Source organism: Homalodisca vitripennis, chromosome X (assembly GCF_021130785.1).
Source record: "Homalodisca vitripennis isolate AUS2020 chromosome X, UT_GWSS_2.1, whole genome shotgun sequence".
Taxonomy (NCBI): domain Eukaryota; kingdom Metazoa; phylum Arthropoda; class Insecta; order Hemiptera; family Cicadellidae; genus Homalodisca; species Homalodisca vitripennis.
The window spans coordinates 141,519,796-141,540,629 of record NC_060215.1 but is presented as its reverse complement, the minus strand read 5'-3'; the positions used below and the strand labels follow the sequence as shown (position 1 = coordinate 141,540,629).

The 20,834-nt window shown below is 33.3% G+C and overlaps 1 protein-coding gene across 1 annotated transcript; it reads left to right on the top strand.

The window, feature by feature from the left end:
- Nucleotides 1–223: 223 nt before the first annotated feature.
- On the top strand, nt 224–19,717 carry LOC124369641. The gene is made up of 6 exons (XM_046827692.1): nt 224–319; nt 13,391–13,519; nt 17,232–17,351; nt 17,926–18,033; nt 19,059–19,166; nt 19,714–19,717. Exons 2-6 carry the CDS (start codon nt 13,443–13,445, stop codon nt 19,715–19,717), a joined length of 417 nt encoding a protein of 138 aa, XP_046683648.1. The 5' UTR covers nt 224–319; nt 13,391–13,442.
- The last annotated feature ends 1,117 nt before the right edge of the window (nt 19,718–20,834 follow it).

The following is a 20,834-nucleotide window of genomic DNA, read 5'->3' as shown; positions in this document are numbered from 1 at the left end:
TAAAATAACCAATCAGAATCAACAAGAACTAATTCAAGTTATACAGTTTTGAAACATTATATTATCATATAATATCTAATAGGTTGGAACATAATTACCATGTAAATGGAAATATGATTTGTTTCAGTTACAAATCACCAAAGGGTATTCACCAGTTACGTTGCTGAATGATATTTTAGTTTCAAGAAATCATGGGGAACTGTCTAAGAAAATTGATTTTTCGCCGTCGTGTTGAGGAACATGTCGATAAGAGTGCTACGAGGGAGAGGGAAGCGCCTTCTCAAAGAAACAACATTCCAGATGAGCAAGAAAATTCTGTGTGAGTCTTCTAACTGAATATTCTGAATATTAAAATAAGACTTCTCCTCTTTTTCGAAAGTATCTAAAGAAATCAGAAGTTTTATTGGCCATTAAGTATTCCAAAGATTACAATAGGCTTCGTCAAAATAACATTATTTTTCAGTGTAATTCTAGTGATATAGTATAAATATATACTAGTTTCCAGTCATATCTATTATAATAAATACTTAATTCTACTCAAGTAAATAAAACATAAAAACACACAGAGACATGGAGTTAAAATCTAAAATTTAAAATAAATATAATAAATTATGGAGTATTCTTATATATATATATATTTGTTATTTACAACATATCACATTTCATATACTCCGCAACACTGTAAAATTCCTTAAGCTTAAGCCACTCTGACATGTTTGATTTAAATTGTTTAAAAGGTAAAGCTCTAACAAAAAGAGGAAGCTTATTAAATAGTTTTAACTGCTGGTATTTATGGCTTTTATAATATTTATCTAGCCTTATATAAGGAGTTCTTAGATTATCTTTTGATCTGGTATCATACTCATGGAGTGTACATTGTGTTTCAAATCTATCTTCATTTTCTTTTACATATATTAGGTTATAAAAAATATAAATACATGCCAAGGTCATAATTTTAAGCCTATAAAAATGTTGTCTGCAAGACTCTTGGTATGATAATCCAGCTAATATTCTAATTGCTTTTTTCTGCCAGACAAAAACGTTTTTTGCTGTACTGGAATTACCCCACAGTCGAATGCCGTAACACAAGTGACTATGAAATAAGCCGTTGTACGTCATTATAAGTGTTTCTAAGTTTACACAGTACTTCAATTTTCTTAGCAGGAAAATTACCCTAGATAATTTTTTACAGAGATTATCAATATGTACATTCCAGCACAGTTTACTATCTAGATAGAAGCCAAGTAGTTTTACAGGTTTGAATAAACTATCATCAGTCAAATGGTTTTTAAGTGTGAATATTATATTTTCAGTTTTGTTTTCATTTATTAAAAGGCTATTTGCAGAATACCAAGCTTTAGCTCGTTCTAGGGATGTATTTAATTGCAACATTACATTGGCAATATTCCCATCTGCACTAACCAGTGTGGTGTCATCTGCGTATAGTACAGATAGACAAGGTATATTTACACTAAAGTCATTTACATAGATTAAAAAAAGAAATGGCCCCAATACAGATCCTTGAGGGACACCAGCTATGACATTTAAATACTCAGATTGAGAATCATTGACTTTAACAACCTGCTTTCTATTGGTTAGATAACTTTCTAACAGACTTAACTCCACATTCTTAATGCCATAATATTCTAGTTTTCTACATAATATACTATGGGACACATTGTCAAAAGCTTTGCTCAAGTCAATCATACTAGAACCTATAACTAACTTGTCTTCAAAACCTTTTAAAATTACATCAATCATAGTTTCCACAGCCATTGCAGTGGAGAGTTTAGGCCTAAATCCATATTGATGGTCATATAGCAATGAATTATTAACAAAATAATTATGCAACTGAGACAACAAACAAGATTAAATTATTTTACTGAAAACAGGCACAATTGCAATGGGTCGGTAATTCTCTGGTAAATTTCTGTTACCTTTTTTAAAAACTGGGGTGACTTTAGCTGATTTTAGACAATCTGGAAACTGACCTTTAAACATAGTTAAATTTATCAAGTAAGTAAGAGGCACTATTATAACATTAATTATATGCTTTATTACAAAGTTTGAGAGCCCATAAATATCCTCACTGCGTGTATTATTTAACCTATTAACAATAAATTTGACCAAACTACCATCAATCGTGTTCCACTTAAAATTCAAATTCTCTTTATCAGGGAGAGGAAAATTATTCAAAAAATCATTGTGAGTTAAACCATTTACAGAATTTATGGTCAGAATCAGAATCAGAATCAGAATCATTTTATTGTCGTCCAACAATTACAAAATTGTATTGACAAAGTCAAGTATGATATTAAAAATATCACTAAGTAGGCCTACAGAGCCTAAAATAAATACAATCTATATCTACGTTAAAAGTTTAAAATTGTAAGTCACTAAAATTATCATTAAAAATCTCATCTACAGAATAAAACGTTTTTCTCTTGAGCCACTCTGCAACAACATTCTTAAACCTACCAACAGAAATTGATCTAGCACTTAATGGTAACTTATTGAATAGCCTAGCTCCGGTTATTGCATAGTTCTGTTGAGTTTTACTTAACCTAGCATATTGTACATCAATTGTATTTTTAATTCTAGTGTTGTATTCATGGTTAAAGCTTCTAAGATTGAAAGAGTCAAGATTTTCCTTAACAAAAACTAAACTGTGTAATATATATATACATGGAAGCGTAAGTATACCCAGTTCTTCAAAAAATGGCCTACAGGACTCATTGTCGCTAATTCCTACTATACAGCGTATGGCTTTCTTTTGCCACTTAAACACAGTCTTGGCTCCACTAGAGTTGCCCCACAGTAAAACCCCATACAGAAGGTGTACATTAAAAAAAGCGTAATATGCACTAATGACTAGATTAAGACTTGTATACAATTTTAGTTTTTTTTAGTAGAAATATCACTCTTGCTAATCTAATACATAAATGGTTTGTATGGATTCCCCAGTTAAGCTTTGAGTCTAAATTGATACCAAGTAGTTTTACAGACTTATTTTCAGCATTACGTAAACTAAAGACAATTTCCTCGGTCTTGTTATTATTAACAGTTAATTTATTAGCAGAGAACCAGAGATAGGACCTTTCCCTCATATAGCCCATAATGACATCATTTAATTTTGAGTCTCTGTCTGATGATAACAGAGTAGTATCATCAGCATACAAAACAACCTTACCAGGGACAAATTTAGGGAGATCATTAATGAAGACAGTAAACAAGAAGGGGCCCAAGACTGAGCCCTGGGGAACCCCGCTTGCTACCCTCTTAAGTCCTGATCTCTGGTCACCTACTTTGACAAGCTGAAGTCTATTGCTCAAATAAGACATAATCAAAGACAAAGCATTGTTCTCCAGACCATAATATTTCAATTTTTGAATGAGTTCATCATGAGGTAAAACGTCAAATGCCTTACTTAAATCCAATAACACAGCAGCTGTTTCTTCCTTATTTTCAAAGTTATTCAATACATAAGAGACAATATTATCTACAGCTTTAACAGTTGACAGATTTTTCCTAAACCCATACTGAGATGAAGAAATCAAATTATTGTACTCAAAATAATATTCCAATTGGTTTTTCACAATAGTCTCTATTAATGTTGCATGCATTAATGTTAATAGTCTCTATTGGTGTTGTTAGTTAATGATACATTAACAAAATAACTGTTTAACTCTCCTGGCAAGAGTGGTATATTTTTTGAGATATTTGATTTCTTAACTCCAGATTCATTTCTTACAATATTCCATGCCATTTTACATTTATTTGGAGCATTTGATATTAAATAATTATTTACAGAAATTTTTTCTTCAGAAATAGTCTTATTGTAAATTTTCCTATATCTCTTATATCTATCCTTATCAACGGTATTACAACTTTTCTTCCACTTATCATATAAAATTAACAAGTAAGCTCTCATATTTTGTAGTTGAGGTGTGAACCATCTTTTATAACGTTGTCTTGAATTGCCCTTGCCTTTTGCACTGACTATTGGACAGTTGTTATTTAAAATATTAGACACAATATTTACAAAGAATTCAAATGCTAAATTCACATCACTTACAAGATACAAAGGAGTCCAGTCTGTGTCATTTTTTAAACTTTCAGTAAGGCTAAACAATCGTTCCCTTGTAAGAAGCGTGTTGATTGTATGTCATTACATTGTTTTGGCCTAACTTTATTTAAGTCAAACTCAACCAAGACCCCAGCATGGTCTGATACTACAGGGTGATTCATGAAGTTCTCCCCCCACTTCTACAGCACATTGTACTAGTAAAAATAATGCAAAAATGTTATATAAACATAGGTCCGAAAACGCTTCGTTAGCGAGTTACAGCTAGCGAAAGATTTCGTCTGAATTCCTGGGTAAAAGAGTAAAATAAGCCATACTGAACTTTTGGAAAGGTTAATTAAGTAAGAAATATCGTGGATTTCTTATGTATTTTTACCTGATAAAGCTAATAAAATAGGTTTCAGAACTTTACCTGTAGTAGTTTTTGAGGGATTCAGGGTTAAATGCAAAAACATTGGGGCACGAAACAATGTTTTTTTAAGTTTGATGTACAATAACTTTGTTAAATTGGTAATAATACATAAAATCAACATACATTAATTGTAGAGAATTTAATTTTGAGAAAATTGATATAATAAAAGTCTAAAATAAAACAGAAAATAAGTACCAAAAAAATCGATTTTATTCAGTATAATACATTACTAGTTTTTAAGCAAAATTAATCAGGTTGGCCAACCGTACGCACCTTTTTATAATAGATGTTCGAAAATGAGCCATCATTATCAATGCATTTTGCAGCACGTTTGTGTATTGCTTTTGTTGCGTTTCTTAATTTTTCAGGACTTCCCTGTATCTGCACAGCCGAATCCATAATACGGGCAATTAATTCATCACGAGAATTCACTTTTGTCTTGTATACAATGTCTTTCATCCATCCCCAGATGCAATAATCCAATGGAGATAGATCATGGTGATCTTGGTGGCCAAGGGTGAGGCCCTCCACGACCAATCACTGTGTCCAGGAAATTGATGATTTAAGTAAGCAGAAACGGCACGTGAAAAGTGGGGAGGTGCTCCGTTATGCTGGAAGTTAACAAATTTTGTCTGAGAATGTAAAGGAACATTCTCTAACAGCTGCGGCAACTCTTCTTGAAGGAAATGCAAATAGAACTCAAAATTTAGGCGTCCAGGTAATATGAAAGGTCCAATCAGCCGATTGTGCAAAAAGGCCACACCAGACATTGACGCTAAAAAATCGGTGTTGAAAGTTCTGTTCCACTACCTCATGTGGATTTTCTTCTGCCCATGAGTGTTCATTGTGCAAGTTATTGACACCATCCCGAGTGAATTGTGCCTCATCCGTAAACAAAATACGTTTGTAGAGTTGAATATTAATATTCAAAAAGTTGCAAAACTCCAAGCGAAGCGGACCATCCCCCTAGCTGTAGATGTTGAACCTTTTGTTTATGAAACGGATAAAAAATTTGTTTCGATTAAGTGACCTCCACACCGTTGACTGCGACACTCCTATACGCACTAGAAAATACGTCGTGTACTTACATACACCTGGACTACGATGAACAGCATTAATAACAATATCATCAATCAAGTAGGACAGCTCGTTCACAATTGGTTCTAGTACTTGGTAGTGATCCTGTTTCCCGAAGAGTACGAAAAGTTCCTGAAATTGTTTTGGTATCTGGAATCCTCCCATTAGGGTAACGTAGTTCATATTCTTCTACAGCAGCTCTAGCATTATACCATTACAGTAACCCAAAATAAAAACCAATATCAGCGTATTCCTTTGATGTAAATAAGTAAGGCATTTTTTCGCTGAATAAACAATCGAATTATAACTCACAAAAAAATTGCATTTTAATAACACGATTCACAGAAACCCGATCTCCTCGCTGTAGCTCGCAAACACCACTAATACACAGTTCTAACGTAACAGTACAGAATACCATTGTTGATCAGCTGTTAGTTCGTGCGTTACAAACTTAGAAATTAATAAAACAAAAAACTGCATTTCGATGATTAGTAAACAATAATGGGAAAATGTTTGCTTCATTTATTTTCCAACATTTGATGTAAATTTTTATTAAAAAAAATACAACGTAATAAAACATGATATTTTTATTTACAAACAAATTTATTTAACAGTTAATCTTGTTTTTCTCAATTTATCTCATCATTAAGGCACAAACGTTTTGTTTTTTGTTTTATTTTAACTAAATACCGTACGGTATTTCTTTACACAGCTAGTAATGTATTATTACTGAATAAAATCAATTTTTTGGTACTTATTTCTGTTTTATTTTAGACTTTTGATTATATCAATTTTCTCAGAATTAAATTCTCTACAATTAATGTATGTTGATTTTTATGTATTTATTACCAATTTAACAAAGTTATTGTACATCAAACTTAAAAAAAAACATTGTTTCGTGCCCCAATGTTTTGCATTTAACCCTGAATCCCTCAAAAAATACTACAGGTAAAGTTTCTGAAACCTATTTTATTAGCTTTATCAGGTAAAAATACATAAGAATCCACGATAATTTCTTACTTAATTAACCTTTTCAAAAGTTCAGTATGGCTTTATTTTACTCTTTACCCCAGGAATTCAAGCGAAATCTTTCGCTAGCTGTAACTCGCTAACGAAGCGTTTTTCGGACCTATGTTTATATAACATTTTTTCAATATTTTTTACTAGTAAAATGTGCTGTAGAAGTGGGGGGGAGAACTTCATGAATCACCCTGTATATCCTGGTTAATGAGAGAACAACAATATAGCTCCTGTTTGACATTTGTATAGACATTATCAAGACAGGAATAGTTTCTGGTTGGCTGCTCATTCACATAATATAGGTTAGTAGACCTAAGAACATTAAAAAAATACTGTACATAGGGCCTATTTGGTTTTAAAATATCTACATTTACATCCCCACATAAAGCAAAATGTGTGTGTGGTCTATCCATTAAATCCAATATTAAGCGTTCTAAATTGTTTATAAAATTATTAAAATCTGAGTCTGGAGTTCTATATACATTTAATAAAATAAAATTAAAGTCTAACAGTAAAATAGCAGATGCTTCACATAAACAATTAATACTACACTTAGATACATTTATACTTTCATATTTCAAGCTACAATCTACTATTATTGATGAGCCTCCCCGAGTAAGAGGTGGTTTCCTACTGAAACTAGATGCCACAATAAAACCTTCTGGGACATATAGAGTAATTTCATCCTCGTGTAACCAGTGCTCATTAATACACAGCACATCAATATTGTTAATATTCAAAATTACTTCAAGTTGCCCTATTTTGTTTCTAATTGACTGTATGTTTATAGTCAAGACATTTAGCTTACTTCTACACTTAAATTCTAAAGAGGATGTTGCACCGAAGGCAGAAGTCCGTTTCCCGATGGTGTAGCAGAGTCAGTTGCCGGTGTGGCGATATGCAAAAATGTTGGTGATACAATCCCAGACGCGACTGGCACCCCCTCAGCACTTACAAGAGGGGTTGATGGTGATGCTGCAGCCCTCTCGTCCGCAGGTGTAGAAGGGCGAGTGAGTGGTGATATGGTCTCTGCCGCAGCCGGCACCCCCTCAGTTCTCACTAAATTGCCTTGTGGCTGCGATGGTGAATTAGTTCCATCATTCATGTGATTTACAGCAGTACAGATTTGCTCCGCAAGCCATCTCTTTCCTCTATTATTAAGGTGTAGTCCAAGACGATTGTGCAGATGTCTTTCCGCTTTGCTTACCTCAACCAACATCACATTTTTATAAGAGTTACACAGTTCCTTAATTGATAAGTTTGATTTTCTTTGTAACTCATTCACACATGACCATTGAGGAAGATCAAATCTATTTGGCAAATCTACCAGTATTATGTTGTTCCTAACCTTCTGAATTGTCTCTGTTATACCAGTTATAGCTTCATTAGCTTCATTTCTTGAGATGTCATTTGTGCCACAGAGAATTACTAATACATCATCTTTACTTTTTAATTCATTTGAAATATTACTAGAGTTCAGTATGTCTTTTGTTCGACCACCAGGTCTCACGAACCCCACTGCTGAATAAGTGTTTTGGTTCTTGTTAATATGCCAAGACAGGCCACTCCCATGGCTGTCAGCACAGATCAACAGTGTATCTTTATTCTTATTCTCACAAGTATTGTGGCAGTGAACTTGTTTGGCTTTCAAGCCGCTGTGACTTGCCTGACGGACTTTTGATTTAGCAGTATTAATATTGATAGATGAGATGATACATTCATTTTCATCGGACACAGGCTTTTCAGGACTCTGCTGAGATGAAGCTTTCAACTTAAAGTTTAATTTTCTCATTACAGTAATGGTTCCTTATGGTCTAATGAAAAAAATAAAAATGTTAATTTATGTACGCTTGTTATAGGGGAGAGTTGTATAAAATAGGGACACTTAATATTTTTTTTTATTATAACTTTGCAAATAAACATAACAGTGTATGTTGTATACCCTTTTTGTACTTTTTAGTTACATATCTTAATTTTTTTATAATTATTTGTTGTACTTAAATTTAAAAAATAAATTATTATAAATTATCCTCAAAGTCCCCATTTTATACAACCTGTCGGATAAAAGGGGGTACACCAAAAAACTACGTAAAAATCTATATTTTTGTCAAAGTATGTTATAACTGAAATTTAACAAAATCCATTTTAATACGTAAGGTATTAAGAGAAACAGGAAGGTATAATTAGCATACAATCACTCATTTTGATGTTCACCAGCCCACAGAAATCACAAACAAAGATATCATCTTCTTCGTCAACATTTGAGCAAACCCAACCATGGCAGCTAAAGCATTGAATACAGTCTTTGTTTTCTTGTGAGTGAACATAAATTTCATTGCAGAAAATGCAGGCTAAACCATAATCTCAGATAATGATGATGACGACTTTGCCTCTTTTCGGTGTTTCATCTATTTTCTTTTGGGATTTTATGTGATCTATTGGGTGAAGTAGGCCTAGTTGTTCGCTTTACGGTTTTCTTTTAATCCTTTAGATTTGCCAGTGAAAGGTTTCTCCTGGGAATCAAACGACCTTTTTTTGTTTATTACTTTTTTCCTCCCTCTCTTTGATTTCAGCCTCTAGTTCACTTTTATAAGGCAATGATGTTAGAATAGCTGTTTGGCCTTTCTCTTGTCATTTATTCTGTTTTCTTTCAAGTTCTTGGGGGTGGACGCATTAGACTTTACGGTGAAATATTGAAAGAAGAGTCAAACGAACATCTAGAGCCAGATGGTGATGGTTGAGGTTCCAGTTCTGAAGGTGATGGCTCGGCAGTTGATGGAGTAGGCCTAACCACCTCGGCAGTCGTAGGTTGGTAGGGTGCAGAGTCAGTAGTAACTAGTCATTCAGAAACATCCTCTGTCATTGTTGTTTGAGAGTTACTAGTAGTTGATGGTATTGCTTGAGATTTTTCGTTGGTTTCAGATGGGGCAAACAAGTGGTCAGGAAATTTATTTCCGTTAAAAGGACATACTCCAGTTTTTTTCGAATCCCCTCACTGCAGTTTGTACAGAAGCAGCTCTTGTGAACACAGCATTAAACAGTTTTCCCACTTAATAAATGGTTATGACACGGCCTGGGTGGTTTACCAACCACTTCCTAACTTCTTGCTCGTTGAAAGTACGAGTACTGAGAGGTGCCATGAACACCACATCAAGGGGCTGTAGCTTATGTGTCATGTGAGGGGGAAGCAAAGCAGAATAACGCTTTTCTCTCGTGCTAGTTGAATGAGCTGTAGGTTCTTTGTATAAGAGTTGTGTCCGTCAAGTATTAATAGGACAGGATTTTCAGGTGATGGGTTTGACAATTCAATACATTTCTTAAAACAAACCAAGAAAGAATTCTTATTACTCCAATCACTTTCTTGATTCACAGCAAAATATTCTGGAGGGGCATCATTCATTAACGGAGGGTTTTCCTTCTTTCTGGGGAAAATAAACATCTCAGGCATAAGTCTCGGCAGAATGCTGAAGTTCTCAATCTTTCCGCTGAAGAAAGAGTACCGATTCGTTTCTTACTACAAAGAGCAAGTACTTTCAACGGCTTATTGGCTACTGTCATAATGCCAGTTCCATTAACATTGTAAATATCATTTGGAGAGAATTTGTGCTTCTCAATTTAAGAGACTATAGTAAATCAAAAAATTTACTTACGGCAGCACGGTTAAATCGCTTTGCTCGTGCCATCGATGTTTTCTCTGGATCGTGCAATGAAAGTAAAGGATGCCTTTTAAGAAAACCATATAGCCCGTCCTTTCCAGCAGTCTGTTTTTCTTTGTTAAAAGAATGATCTATTTGTTTTTCTTCAGCCAATTGAAATGCAAATTTTCATAAATAAGTCAGAGTAAGACCACAGCCTCTCCTTAAGAATTAGTACATGTTGTAGGAGTTCTTCTTCCTGAGCCTCTGAAAACACAGTGTTGTTGTATCTTCCAAGTTATTTTTTTAGCTGCTTTCTCCGATGGGCGTCTGAGTTCTCGTGCCTCCTTCACTTTCCTCTCAAGTGTGGTTTGAGGTACATTAAAGGCCTTGGAGGTTCTTCTGTATACCATTTCTCCATCTAATACAGCTTGAATTGCTTCAGCCATACTTTCCTCGGACCAGCTCTGGTTTTTGATCTTCCTCACGTACTGACACATGTTGACATCTGCAAACATATTTAATAATAATAAATACAACCAAAACAAATAAATAATTAGTTTTATTACCTTATAAGAAGTTATAATATATTTTAGGTTCTTAACAAATATATGACAAATTTTAAATACCTCAAAAATACGTACTCAAACTATCTTCTAAACACAATACAGAATGCTATTAAAGAAATTAACCTAACAAAATCCACAGGGCCTTATGGATAATTAAAAATAACAAATAATTTCAAAACATCCAATTGAGCTCAAACGTCCCCATTCTGTACTACTCTGAATGTCCCCATTTTTACCTGACATTGCTGATCGCTAGTAAAATTGGCATCCAAGGGACAGTATTTGACATCATTACAAATAAAATGACAAAGTATACTGTTAATAGTACTAAATAAAGCTGTGCACTTGCCAAATATCCGTCTAATTGTAGTGTAGATTTAAATTAACGTAACCAATAAATCGAAATTGAAAAAAGCATCTACAAAATTTCACAAATTACTAGTTACACAAGTAACGGCCTACGGCTACATCTCAACTCAAACTACCGCCTTCTAGGCTAAGAACATTGGTACTGGTTTCTGCCGCTAGTAGCAGCACTCCTCACGTAGTTACCGACTGTTCCCATTTAAGCCGCCATCTCCGTTTTGTACGGCCCTCCCCTATTGTTTTGATAAAAAGTAGTTATTTTCATTTTTATATAAGTTTTTCCTTATCAATTCTCCCACTCTTGCAATAGTTCCAAAAGCTCATGATACTGCCGTACCTTATTGATTCATTGTGCTGAGTCAAAGCTCATTGTACAAGGCGTTCAATACTTTAACTATTAGTTATGGATTAACACATAGGCAGATGGACAACTGTTCTGAGAAAACCGTTGGTTGTCTGTTGTGCAATCATAGGTTCGATGTTGTCTGATTCACTTCAAATAAATAATGGGATTTCATTAAATTTACTAGATAAGTCTTATCACCAACAATATCAATATAATTGTTAGCCAATATTTCTCACAATTACCATATAGTCCATATTTTTAATTTCAATAATTCCTCTACTTTTGACACATCGGTTTTTGCTGTGCCCAATGGTACGTTCAACTGGAAGGTATAAACCAGCCAGAAGTGATCTCTGCTGGGTTAATACCTCTACTTACTCAAATTGATAAAGTAGAGCAAATTGAACTGTCTTATGAGTGGTATAGGATTGTAATGAATGCACAGAATCCAATTTCGCAATGACATTAACAATAATTAACGTATCTATGCTGGGAAGGGTTGATTCAAAGCCAATGTTGAGGTCTGCTCAATTTCACTTTCCACTAGTACAGTGTCTAAAATCTGATGCAGCCGCTGACTTGACTCATGAAAGCTATATAACACTTGATTTTGTAGACTAGATGTCTCTGATGTCAAAACGATGCAGAGTTCATTTTTGAGCTTCTTCGTCACTGACTATTTTTGTATATCTTCAGACTTATGTGGACTCCAGATTTTAGAGCTGTATGTGAGTGTCAGATTTTATTGCAATAAGCGGAAAGTGAAATGGAGTTAAACTCAATATTCACAACAGTATTCAATTTTCAAACTTTGTGAGTTTTGTTCATTAGTTTGCCCACTGTAATAAGTCATCCTTATGGTAAATTTGAAAACCTACAATAATTTTAAAAAGAGGCATTTTTTAACCTGTGCAGCCATATACATAGAGGACAAGTCTTATTTTGATTCCTACATTACAATACCATGAGGTTTTACGTGTTAACAAGGAGAGGGGTTACTTAAAAAAAATATATATATGTACTTTCAGTGCTCAATTTCGAGAACTAGAATTAGTGAAATTTTAACCTTTAGGGAGTCTGGAGATATGGAATAGCTCCCAGAAGGAAGGGAGATTCAGGGTAAATTTTGAAAGTGTGAAGTCCCTAAACAGTATTTTTATGCATTTCTGAGGTGCACAATACAATTTATCCACCTCAATTCAAGGCCATCTTCATTCCTGTAAATCTAAAACAAAAATATATAAAAATGCTTTTTTTTAGATTAAGAAGATAATTTTTTTTTTATTATTTTTTATATAGTGCTCTAACTATTTGGGTTACATTTTATTATTTTTAGATTCTGTAGTGCCTATTAAGTGTTTTTAATAACATATCTTTCATTGTTAGACATTCAATTTTAATAGTTATTAAAATTTTTTTTTATTTTTGCTTGAAATTTAAATAAAACTGGTTAGGGGGGACATATTAATTGTTTGATTTGTAATATGTTTCTACATGTAAATCTAATTTATAAATCTCTTAAAGAAACTTTATCAGCTAAAAATCATGAAAACTTGCTTAAGCTAATTAAACAAATATATTTTATCTATTTCAATGTGTGCATGTAGCTTATGTAATTGTTATGGTAATCTTACTATAAACTATATTATTGTTAATGAACAACTTGGCTTATCAGATGTAACTTAAAGTAAGTACTGACTGGGGAATCTGGAATCTTGCCATTTGAGGGTTCATCCAGCGTTCAACAACAATATAATACAGCGTCTCATGACAATAATATGAATGCACCTGATTTGCTCTTACCATCAATAAAGTAGTAAATATAATGTTGTTTACTAAGCAATAAGAGTAATAACATTCATGTTTTATATTGTATGTTAGTGCTGGAGAATCAATCGACCAAGATCATTCCATTCAAAGTCCAGAGGAAGAGATGGCAAGACCAGGACCATCCTGGGCATCGGATAATCTACCCTGGGCACCGGATAATCTATCCTCGGCGATGCCAAAGTGAGTAATAAATGTTTGTTAAATATAGAGATAGTTTGTATGTTTATTTTTCACTTGTATCTAAATAGACTTCTTAAGAGTCACCAGTATTGGCGACCATCTCGATTTTAGCTCCATAAGAACAATATATAACTTTAAACATAGTTATGATATTATTTAGAGTCATAGATTTATGGGAGATGTGTTGTTTTAAAATATGATTAATACACATCCAAACACATTTTAGTTATTTCAATATTTTTATTGGCATTTCAGAAAAAAACGTTAAACTATTTTTATTTTGTTTTAATGTTAAAACACAGTAGGGCAACTGAAAGGGGTTTGGATGTGTATTAATCATGTGTTTAAATTGAGGCATCTTTCATAATCTTGTGACCAAAAGTAACTGTGTAAAATGTTTGAAGAGTAACTTTGCTCTTATCAATCAATTAATCAATTTCTGTATTATTTTGTCATTTCATAGAGAAATACAAAGGCGTCAAACAGTTTACTTACTCCCAGGGCCATTTATATCGGAGGTGATATTTAGCCGCACCAACAAAGCTCCTCCATCTTGAACGGTCCTCCGCATCTTCCTCTGAAGCGCCCACCTTCTCCATATCAGCCTTCACCTGGTTCCACCATCTCACTTTCGGTCTCCCACGGGGTCGTCTTCCTTCTGGGTTACCGTACATTACCCTCCTCAGTTTGCATTTCTCTTCTCTTCTCAAAACATGGCCTGCCCAACGGAGTCTTCTGCACTTTATTTCTCCTATTACATCCGTACTATTGTAGAGCTCCCTGATTTCTCTATTATGTTTTCTTCTCCATACCCCTTGTTCATATGATGGCCCATAAATTTTACGTAAAATTCTATTCTCGAAAACTAGAAGCTTTTTCTCATCCTTCTTATTTAGCCTCCACGTTTCGGATCCGTACAAAAACACTGGACATATAATTGTTTTGTATATTCTAGTTTTAGTTTTGTGAGAGAGAGATTTGGTTGAAAGTATCCTATTGCATGCATATGCACATCTATTTGCTGAGTTGATCCTATTTTGTATCTCTGGTTCATCTGTGTTTTTATTTGATATTGTGACCCCAAGGTACTTAAAGTTCTCCACTTGTTCGAAAACATGCCCATCAATTTGTAGGGGTCCTCCTCTTTGATTTTGATTCCTTCTAAAGTGCATATATTTAGTTTTTGCATCATTCGTCTTCAACCCCACAGTCAAACAGTTTACAAAATATAAAATTACAATGTTGTTAACATCAGAAAGTTACATGGTACAATAAAATAGGTTATCTTAATATACAATTAAATAAATTTTCATTGTAGAACTCAGCTAGGCTGTAGCACGGTCATTCTGTCAACGATTTGCTGAGCTCTCTCTTCAGTTCTTGTCCTCTCATTCTTTTCAGCTGTTCTTGGAGATGATTATGTAGTCTGCAGCCAATGTAGAGTGGTTGTCTTTCGTACAGAGTGAGGCAATTGTTGAGGTGTAGCAAAGGATGAAGCACGTCTGGTGTGATAGCTGTGGATGTTGTTGCGTGGTGGACTTTTATTGTCAGCATAAGTGATTACCTCTTGAATGTAGAGGTTGACCACTGTCATGGTTCCCAGTTCCTTAAAAGATGCAGGGCAAGTCTCTAGAGGTTGCTAATCTCCAAGTACCCTTATAGCTTGTTTCTGTGGAATGAATACTCGCTCCATGTTGCTGAGTGAAGGTCCACCCCAAATAATAAGGTCATATCTAATATGTGATTTACATAGTCCAAAATATTCTGTTTTGGCAGTTTTAATATCAGCTACTTGTTTAAGTCTTTTCACAACACATAGACTAGAGGAAACTATTTTGCACAAGTTATTGATGTGAGGTGTCCAAGTGAGGTTTGCATCGATTGTCATTCTTAGCAGTTTAACCTTGCCTTCTTGCACTACATTGTCCAGGACTAGTGTGTCTTTTCTCCTTCCAAAACATATCTGCTTTGTTTTTGTAGTATTTGCAACCAAGTCATTTTCCTTGCAGTACTGATAGGCCTTATTCAAGCCTTGGGAAGAGTTTTCTTTTCACCTAACAGCTGTTTCATCGCTTACTATAAGAGTAGTATACATTAAACAAGACCACCAGAGAGTATTGTGGCATATCATTGGTAAATAAAATGAAAAGAACTGGCCCCAGAACCGAACCCTGAGGCTCCCTTCTTGTTATTGCCTTGGGATTGTATTTCACATACTTTACAAGGTTGTTGAATGTAGACTTTATTTCTACCACTTGACTGCATCCACTTAAGTACGATTGAAACCAAGAGTTTGCTGCTCCATTTATGCCTAATGCCTCAAGTTTCAGGAGGATGAGATCATGCCCTAGGAAATCAAACGTAAAGTCAAGTATTATTCCTGTAACTAGTGTTTTGTTTTCAAGCTGATCAATTAAATTTTCCATGAGGCTGATAATTGCTATTATGGTTGATTTGTCTTTTACAAATCCATGCTTCTTGTCTGTTAACAGGCTGTTATCCTCTAGGTGTTTTATTAATCTTGCAAGCACTACTTTTTCATTACTTTAAATAAGGTGGAGACTAGAGATGGGTCTATAATTTGTTGGATCTGTTAGTGAGCCTTTTTGGTATTTGGTATAGATTTTAGAATATTTTAGACCACTTGAGAATAATCCTTTAAATGATTTATTAATAATGCTTGTTAATGGAGCTATGAGTTCTTTGGAGCAGATTTTTACAAGTTGTGAGGGAACCTCATCCGATCCTGGAGACCACTTTTGTTTAAACGACTGAATTATTTCTGATATTTCTTATGGATTGGTGAATGATATTTCTGAGAGGTATTGATTGCATCTAAATGTGACTGGGTTTCCTGTGGCAGTTCTTGAGTTACATTGCCTTTAACTAGTGATTCATCAGCAGCACATATGAAGTAGTTATTTAGTTGTTCTGCTACTTTAAGAACAAGGTCATTCAGTAACTTTCCTTTCACATTCAGATGAATCTGGGGCTCTCTTTGTCCTCTGGCAGGCTATCTCTATACCAGCATACAATGAGATGTAACAATTGTTAAAGGCATGGTCAAAATTTGTGGCATTATGGACTTTGAGCCAGCGATTGTCTGCTAGGAGGTGTTGGAGATTCTCTTCATGGAAGTGTCGAATGATCTGACCGGGTTGGGTTGTGATTGGTGATGAAACTTTGAGGTTGCATATTTGGGTCATGAGGTCAGATATGCCAGTGTGAATCGCCTCAACGTACTATGTTTTCTATAACTTTTTATTCTTTTGTCTAGCGATTTGTACATACACAGTCAATTGGTGTTGAAGTAGTACTCGTAAATCTGGTTAAAGGTAGAGGGAGTCTCCCAATATCAAAAGCAGCCAGTGTTTCATTTAATTTAACTGTGTTAATGTCAGGATTTAAAATATCAATATTTATGTCACCCATAATGATCAGTCTGTACTTGTGGGCTGTTGTCACTTCTATGATTGTAGAAAGTCTTTCCAGAGCTCCATCTAAGTTAGCCTGTGGCTGTCTATATAGTCCAATCAAGTACAAATTGATATTTGTCTTGCTTATTTTGATCATTATGGGACAAAACTAAGTCAATTGTTGAAGATGGAGATTATATTGGTTTCTTATTTTAATCACTATATTAAAAATCACAACAACCAATGTTTATAACTTTTTATTCTATAACATATTCTTGTTTTATTTTGTTTGTTAGGGATCAAGAATCTGAAGATACAGAAGAATCCAGTGAGACAGAAGAGGAAGCAACATCCAGGGGTTTGTCAAAATCACAACAGTCTAGGCCACCTGATTATCTCCGTTGGGTTTATTTAAAGTGAGTAATTGATGTTTGCTAAGAAAGAGATAGTTTGTATGTTTATTTTTCACTTGTATCTAAATGTACTTATCTGTAAAATGGTGTATAACCGTTGATAAATAAATAAAAACATTAATAAATAAATATACTTCTTAAGAGCCATCAGTATTGGCGACCATATTGATTTTAACTCCATAAAAATTTAATTTTAAACATAGTTATGATATTATTTAGAGTCATAGATTTATGGGAGATGTGTTTTTTTAAATATGATTAATACACATCCAAACACATTTTAGTTATTTAAATTCTTTTATTGGCGTTTCAGAAAAAAAGTTAAACTATTTTTATTTTGTTTTAATGTTAAAACACAGTATAAAGTTTACAAGGATAATTGAAAAACTTTTGGATGTGAATTAATCATATGTTTAAATTGAGACATCTTCCATAATTATATGCCCAAAAATAACTGTGTAAAATTGTTTGAAGTGTAACATTGCTTTTATTGGACAAAACTCAAAGTATTTTGTTGAGGATGGAGATTATATTGGTTTCTTATTTTATAACATTCTTGTTTTATATTATATGTTAGTGCTGAAGAATCGATCGATGTTGACGATTCAATCATAACTCCACCAGAAGAAGCGGCAAGACAAGGACCTTCCTGGGCACCGGATAATCTATCCTCGGCGATGTCAGTGTGAGTAATAAATGTTGTTTGTTAAATAAAGAGATGATGATGATGATGATGATGAATTGATTTTTATTTCCCAAAAATATGTACAATATTATAATACAATCTGTACAGTTAATTTCTAGATTGTTACAATACCGAACAATTTTGAAATGTGAAGAAAGAATAAGAAATAATCATCATAGAATAAACAACATAAAATAAACATCATAAAAATAGCATCATGTATAAAAACATTGTCCTCGGGAAATGAGCCTGCATGGGCTATGATGCCTGTGCGCAGTCTCGAGTTGTTCACGCCTGAAGAAATAACGGACTGGATTAATAAAAAAAATGAATATAAATATAGTACAAAATAATACACCATTACACACCACACACACACATACATACACACACACATACATATATACATATATATATATGCATGCACATACACATGCGAATATGCAATGAATATATTAAAAGGAAAAAACCGCGTAATTTTGCTTTGTACCTGTTTTAAAGCATTTTAAGATAGTTTGTATGTTTATTTTTCACTTGTATCTAAATAGACTTCTTAAGAGTCACCAGTATTGGCGACCATCTCGATTTTAGCTCCATAAGAACAATATATAACTTTAAACATAGTTATGATATTATTTAGAGTCATATATTTATGGGAGATGTGTTGTTTTAAAATATGATTAATACACATCCAAACACAATTTAGTTATTTCAATACTTTTATTGGCATTTCAGAAAAAAAGTTTTATTTAGTTTTTATGTTAAAACACAGTATAAAGTTTACAAGGATAATTGAAAAGCTTTTGGATGTGAATTAATCATGTGTTTAAATTGAGACATCTTCCATAATTATATGCCCAAAAATAACGGTGTAACATTGCTCTTATGGGACAAAACTCAAAGTCTTTTGTTGGGGATAGAGGTTATATTGGTTTCTTATTTTAATCACTATATTGAAAAATCACATCAACTAAATTTATAACTTTTTATCCCATAATTTATTCTTGTTTTATATTGTATGTTAGTAAAGAATCAAGCGATGATTCGGATTCGGAGGAAGATGCTATTGCGACTCCGAGTCCGACTCCGACTCCTCCAAGGCAACGTGTTAGTCCCCGCTCATTGGTTTCAAGGTGAGTAATAGATGTTTGTTAAATAAAGAGATAGTTTTATGTGTAGTTTTCACTTGTATGTACTAGACTTCTTAAGAGTCACCAGCATTGGCGACCATCTCGATTTTAGCTCCATAAGAACGATGTAAAACCTCAAACATTGTTACGATAATTTTTAGTCATAGATCTATGGGAGGTGTGTAATTTTAAGTAATTACTAATTCACGTTTAAGTTTTCCAAAACTTTTATTGGATTTGAGAAAAAAAACCTGAAATTTTTTAATATTTCATCGTCATTTTCACCTAACAAGTTTTGTTAACTCTATTTATTGAGTACAATCAAAATGTAAGGAACTGGTTGTTCGTTTAATAAAATGAACATAAATGTAAATAAGTCTACATATGTCAATTTTGATTTCAGTACTTATGATTTTATGTTCAAATCTAAATATCACAAATATTATTGCTGTGTGGGGTCTGTTATTTTAAAGAGCTAAGACAAGATAAACCTTTGAAGTATCTAGGACTAACCTGGACGAAAAACTTAATTGGGATGTTCATATTACAGCTGAAACATGTTTTGCAATTCATTAGAAAATTCTACATTTTAAGAAAATTTAGCTCCTCTACCCTGTTGAGATCATTGTGTGTTGCTTTAATTTATTATAGTTTATATTACAAAATGGCTTGTTGGAGTGTTAAATTCAAATATTTAATATAAAAATAGAAGTAAGTCAAAATATTTTTCAAGGGAAAATATATATAAACAAAAAAGAGGTAGCTCATTTCAATTTTGTATATAACATTACAATTATTTTGTATGTGACTAAAAACATAGATCATAGAATTGTTAGTCTTCTAAAGTGAACAAGTTTCACTTTTTGTTCTTTAAATGTCTTATATAACAGATAAATTTGCATAGGATTTATATTTTGTCAGACTCAAAGTGGTATCATGGATACACATTTCCTGGCACTTTGTTTTAAAAATCACTACTAAAATAAAATTTAATGTTTTGACAGTCTTAAAACACATTTTGTGACATTTTCCTGGTAACTTCATAGGCTAAAAATCATGAAAACTTAATTAAACTCTATTTTAAAATATGTTTATGTTTTATCTGCTCTAATGCGTGTATGTAGCATATGTTGTTATGGTAATTTTACTATGAACTATATTTATGTTAATGGAAGATTTGGTTTGTCTGAGGTAGGTCCGTGGAGCGTCTTGGATGGGGTGTCTGGAATTCCCCTTTTCAAAGATACGTCCAGTTTTCCATTCTAGGATATTTTAGGGAACCGGACCTAGAGCCGTGAGTAAATATAATTAAAGTTGTTTATAAATTATTAAAAGAGTAATGCTTTTACGTAAATTTGTTTATTTTTCACTTGAATCTAAATAGACTTCTTAAGAGTCACCAGTATTGGTGACCATCTCGATTTTAGCTCCATAAGAATAATATATAACTTTAAACATAGTTATGATATTATTTAGAGTCATAGATTTATGGGAAATGTGTTGTTTTAAAATATGATTAATACACAACCAAACACATTTTAGTTATTTCAATATTTTTATTGGCATTTCAGAAAAAAAGTTAAACTATTTTTATTTCGTTTCAATGTTAAAACACAGTATAAAGTTTACAAGGATAATTGAAAAGCTTTTGGATGTGAATTAATCATATGT